General features: G+C 35.6%; 1 protein-coding gene across 1 annotated transcript; it reads left to right on the top strand.

The window, feature by feature from the left end:
• The first annotated feature begins 255 nt into the window (after positions 1-255).
• Positions 256-2,711, top strand: LOC107816185 (NAC domain-containing protein 83). Its single transcript, XM_016641878.2, has 3 exons — positions 256-585; positions 1,281-1,561; positions 2,339-2,711. Exons 1-3 carry the CDS (start codon positions 405-407, stop codon positions 2,627-2,629), a joined length of 753 nt encoding a protein of 250 aa, XP_016497364.1. The 5' UTR covers positions 256-404; the 3' UTR covers positions 2,630-2,711.
• Positions 2,712-5,623: the final 2,912 nt, after the last annotated feature.

Here is a 5,623-nt window from a genome sequence, read left to right on the forward strand (position 1 = left end):
TATATACTATAGGTTTAAGAAATTTTATTTATAACTATTTTAATATAGAATAACTTTGAGGTAATTATAGTAAATGAGAAATTTGAATTTGTGAATTTAGAAAAATAGATAGTATTTGAAAAGAGAAGCGTCGAAGGAAAAGGTGATTGAGTCTAATTTACGCAAAATGGGTCGTCCATATTCTATTCCCTTATCTTTCAAAATTCTAAATCTCCTTTCTTCAATTATTACTATAAAGAAACCACACTTTCCCCCTAAACATACCACACCACCCTACCTACTTCTCCTGTTCTTGTGTCTCGCTTCTTTCTTTTGTCTATTAACTCATTTCACAACTTGCAAATGACAGACTTTGAATAATACTATATATATTGTTTTCAACAATTTCTTCTTCTTTTTTGTGGATGGAGAAGCTTAGTTTTGTGAAGAATGGTGTACTGAGATTGCCTCCTGGATTTAGGTTTCGTCCAACTGATGAAGAGCTTGTAGTTCAGTATTTAAAGCGTAAGGTCTTGTCTTTCCCCTTGCCAGCCTCTATCATCCCTGAGCTGGAAATTCACAAGTCTGATCCTTGGGATTTGCCAGGTCGGTTCACACTTCACACCCAAAAGAAATGTGTTCGTGTTCCAAAGCATTTGATTTTTTTTTCAAATTGGTGTTCAAAATTAATGGCATAATTAATCTAAATTAGGGTCAAGTATACCGGCTTAAGGAGTAAAATGTTCCCGAAACTGTCTCTTTTCAAAAAGAAAAATTATTGGAGTTATGATTTTGAGCAGAGGTGGATAATTGTCAGGTTATCTCAAGTTTGGACTAGTCAAACGAGTCAAAAAAATAAAATTATCATGACCCAACTTGTCCAAAGTATATTTGAATCAAAAAATGATTAATAAATCATAACTCACCCACCCAATCTGAATCAACCTCTCTTCCTTCTCTATTTTGTGTTTTGAAAAATATATTGTGAAATGATCAAGTAGTACTAGGGGAAAAAAAGAAAGTAAACTCAAAGCAAAAAAAAACTTGATCATCTTGTATAAGGAAGCTAGAGAGCAATTTCTTTACAGATAGTGAAAAGCAAAGGTAGAGCCAGAATATGAAGTTTCTGGGTTCAGGATTTTAGCCATTTTAAATTATTGAGTTCTAAATTAATAAATCAATAATTAGAACATATTAAATAAATTTCTTAAGACTAATATAGACTTTGGACCAAAAGAGTTGTGTGTTCTCTTTAATAGGTGATAAAGGAAACTGAATTTGTATTTTGAACTTGAGTTCAGGTGATTTGGAGGAAGAAAGGTACTTTTTTAGCACAAGGGAGGTGAAGTATCCAAATGGGAATAGGTCAAATAGAGCGACAAACTCAGGCTATTGGAAGGCTACTGGAATTGACAAGCAAATAGTGAGTTGTAAGGGCCAACAATTGGTTGGATTGAAGAAAACTCTTGTCTTCTACAGAGGCAAATCTCCTCATGGTTGCAGAACCAATTGGATTATGCACGAGTATCGTCTTCCTAATCTTGAAACTATTTCAATCCAAGCCAACAACAACCTTACGCAGGTGAATTTTAGTTGAAAATTTTGCTTATTTCTGGCTCCCAAGTTTTTCTCTCCAAATCTTAGAAAGTTGTTATTTGTGCCTCTTTTCTTTTACTTGAGCTTTCACCTTGTTGGTAAGGTTTCTATTCCCCACCCTGTAATAATTCTTTCCCTCGTTCCCCAAAAATAATTACTACTCCTAGATTTCTATATTTATAAATTCTTCACTTATTCTTATGATCATCGTTTTCTTGTTTACCAATAATTCGTTTTTCCTTAAACTCTTTGTCTAGATAAACACTATCATATACTCTGCGTCCCATCGTATGTGAAAATGACATTTTTTAAATATTTTGAAACAATTTAATTTTAAATTTTTTGTTCTATTCTTTTAATAACATAATTTAATAGCCATATATATATATATATGACCAGGAGCGGATTTAGGGGCGCAAGGGTGTTCACCCGATCCCCCTTCGTCAAAAAAAAATACACTATATATGTAAGGTAAAATCTATTTTTTATCTCGATATATTATGTTTTGAATCCCCTTGACACAGCCCAAAAATATAGTTTAGTGGTCTAAGGGGTTCGGAACTCTTGGAAGGTCATTGATTCTATTTCCACTAGCTACAACTTTTCTAACTTTTTTCTTTTCTTGAATCCCCTTGGCCGTAATCCTGCCTCCGCCACCGTATATGACATATTTAGACCAAAGTTTCAAAAGTTTTTTTTTCCCCTTAAATTTTGCTTCAAATCAAACACCTCTATATTAACTTGGTGAATTAATCTGGTGCAGGAAAACTGGGTTCTCTGCCGCATATTCTTAAAGAGAAGAGATGGTAAAAATGAGGACGAGAACATCACACATCAGGTGTTTAATAGCAGAAACACAAGTGCAAAGAAGGCAGTCTTTTACGATTTTATGGCCAGGGAGAGGGAAGATTTGAATGGATCAGTTCCAGCTTCAACATCATTTTCTGGTTCCAGTGGGATCACTGAGCTGACTGCTAATGAATCTGATGATCACGAAGAAAGTAGCAGCAGCTTCAATAGTTTTACTACTTTTAGAAGAAAACAATGTCCTTAGAATAGATGGCCTTTCCTTCTTCTTCTTCTTCTTTTGTTCTTTTCTTATTTTTATCTTAATTTCAAGTGCTAAATTCGATTTTCCCGTGGCATTCCATTGGAATAAGCATCTAGATTTCGACTTTCTTCATCTCATCACTATATCGGAGCAAACGAGACCCGATAAAAATTATTAATATAATTATACAACACCCATGCCGATTCAAAACTCTTAGCCATTAGATGCGCCCACTTCTGTAGCAATATTGGAACTTAATATAAGTGCGTATTTTTAGAAAACATTTTAACTATATAAGATAAGCGAATAATGGTTGTGACTGTATCTTCGAGAAACAAAAATGGGCATTTGGCATTGGATATGATTTCCTCTAATATTCGTACAATACTTTCACATAAGTTTTCTTTGTAGCAGATTTTCAGATACAAAATCGGATTTATTATTTCGTGACTAAATTTTAACTTTAAGTAAAAACTCGTAGGAACTTGGAACGTATCATGTATTCTTCTTGCGAGTTCACACCTTCTCAAGATTGCTTTAAGGTTTTTGATTTAGGCTTGATTTTTTCTTTGTAGCAGATTTTCAGATACAAAATCGGGTTTATTATTTCGTGACTAAATTTTGGCTTTAACGTAAAAACTCGTAGAAACTTGGAACGTATCTTGTATTCTTCTTGCGAGTTCACTCCTTCTCAATGTTGCTTCAAGGTTTTTGATTCAGGCTTGATTTTTGGCTCTTTTGCTTCTTTGTCTATATGTATAGTTCTCCTCCCTCCCCCTCTCGTGTTAGAGCTTTGAAGTATGAAATCTTGAACACTAGATTGCTCCTTCTTTTTGGTCCATTCCCTGAAAAGGAAAATACACACGGGACTCGGAGATATACATTTAGATTTAGATGATAACTGCTTAACTCTTTTTTTCATCAGAAAGGTTGTACCCTAGACCGAGAATAATTCAGTATTTCGCGTGTCTTTTGGGTCTAATATCATCATTTGGTGTGGGCTAGCATTGTTAGTAAAATTTAAAAGAACAAAATAAAATTATATCTGAGTGATACGTGACCATGAGTACTTCCATTGTTTAGAAGTAATACTTCTTTAAATGAACAACATTCCAATTTGATGGTAGTATGCTGTCATTTATGGTCTCCAACTCATATGCTCCTTTTCCAGCGATGCCTCGAACCTTATAAGGGTCTTCCCAATTTGGACTTAACTTTCCCGCATTAGCCATTTTTGTTGATCGAAACACCTTTTTGAGGACGAAGTCCCCAATCTTGAAGTATCTCATATCTGCTTTCCTGTTGTAATATCGCTCAATAATCTGTTTTTGAGCCGCCATCCTTATTAGTGTTGCTTCTCTCCTTTCCTCTAATAAATCCACACGAGACTCGGAGATATACATTTAGATTTAGATGATAACTGGTCAACCCTTTTTTTTCATCAGAAAGGTTGTACCCTAGACCGAGAATAATTCAATATTTCGCGTGTCTTTTGGGTCTAATATCATCATTTGGTATGGGCTAGCATTGTTAGTAAAATTCAAAAGAACAAAATAAAATTATATCTGAGTGATACGTGACCATGGGTACTTCCTTTGTTTAGAAGTAATACTTCTTTAAATGAACAACGTTCCAAATTGATGGTAGTATGCTGTCATTCATGGTCTCCAACTCATATGCTCCTTTTCTAGCGATGCCGCGAACCTTATAAGGGTCTTCCCAATTTGGACTTAACTTTCCCGCATTAGCCATTTTTGTTGATTGAAACACCTTTTTGAGGACGAAGTCCCTGTCACACCTCCTTTTTACCTACACCCCGTAAAGGGCATAAATTCAAGGGAGTTTTTCCAATTAAAGGACAATCGAAACGGGGTTATTTCATTTAAAGATTCAGAGTCGCCACTTGGGAGGTTTATGGTGTCCCAAGTCACCTGTTAAAATCCCGAATCGAGGAAAGCTGACTCTATTTACGGTCTGCGAACACAGAAATCCGGGTAAGGAATTTTGTTAACCCAGGAGAAGGTGTTAGGCACTCCCGAGTTCCATGGTTCTAGCACGGTCGCTTTGATCATACTTGGCTTATTAAAATTGTTTAATTACTGACTTTAGATCCTATGTGCATTTACCCTTTACCGCTTTTAAATCACTTGATTACTCGTAGTTAAAGAATTGAGTTACGCGTACGTATACTCTTTTCCTTTGGCGCGTCAAAAATCATGTCACGCGAACGTGTCCATAATTAATAACACTTTATTAATATAAAAAAAGAAAGGTTTGACCAAAGTTGCGCGTGTCTAAAACAAACTATGAACATTTGTCATTTTGTATGATTAAATAGTAGACGGCTCACCTCGGACTACATGAGCTAATCTAATTAATAACCTGCAAAAACCCATTTTTATTACTAAGAAGGTTTGCTCGAAGCTGCGCGAACGCATACTCTGAATTAGTTTTTAGAATTGTAATCATGTCACGCGAACGTGTACACAATCACAATTGTATTTTAAACGGCCCTAAAGGTTTCTCTACGAATATTCAACAATTATTCCTAAAATTGAGTCGGGATTGCTAAGGCCACGAGTTACGGGCTAACTACACTGTGAAAAGCAAACGGGCTAACTCAAGGCACATGGATATGCAGCCCAGAAGTATTCCCGTGGAGAAAGGGCCTGGCAGCTCATTTGCTAGGCCCATATTCTTTTGCTTGAAATTACTCCCTTAAATTTGGTCACATGACCAGTTCGAAGATCCAGGCGAGCTGGACATAATCCCCAAGAATCAGCACAAACCATTGTCCAAAACCTGATTTCTTAAAGCCCAAAGCTATTTCTCTAATAATTCATTTGAAACGCACTCGCAAAGAATCATACCACAGGGCATGTATTAAAACTGACGATTGAATCATGAAGACTAAAAGTTAAGCTACGATCTGAATCCAGCAAACTTTAGCGGAATAAAACAAATTTCAATATAAGAACGGACAAAGACAACAAAACT

This window comes from Nicotiana tabacum, chromosome 18 (genome assembly GCF_000715075.1).
Source record: "Nicotiana tabacum cultivar K326 chromosome 18, ASM71507v2, whole genome shotgun sequence".
In the NCBI taxonomy this organism is placed as follows: Eukaryota; Viridiplantae; Streptophyta; class Magnoliopsida; order Solanales; family Solanaceae; genus Nicotiana; species Nicotiana tabacum.

Bases quoted from the DNA above. Each gene is read 5' to 3' on its own strand.
- LOC107816185 (XM_016641878.2), top strand. From the start codon at position 405: ATGGAGAAGCTTAGTTTTGTGAAGAATGGTGTACTGAGATTGCCTCCT. The intron at 586-1,280 runs GTCGGTTCACAC...ACTTGAGTTCAG, and splicing joins TGATCCTTGGGATTTGCCAG to GTGATTTGGAGGAAGAAAGG. The intron at 1,562-2,338 runs GTGAATTTTAGT...AATCTGGTGCAG, and splicing joins CCAACAACAACCTTACGCAG to GAAAACTGGGTTCTCTGCCG.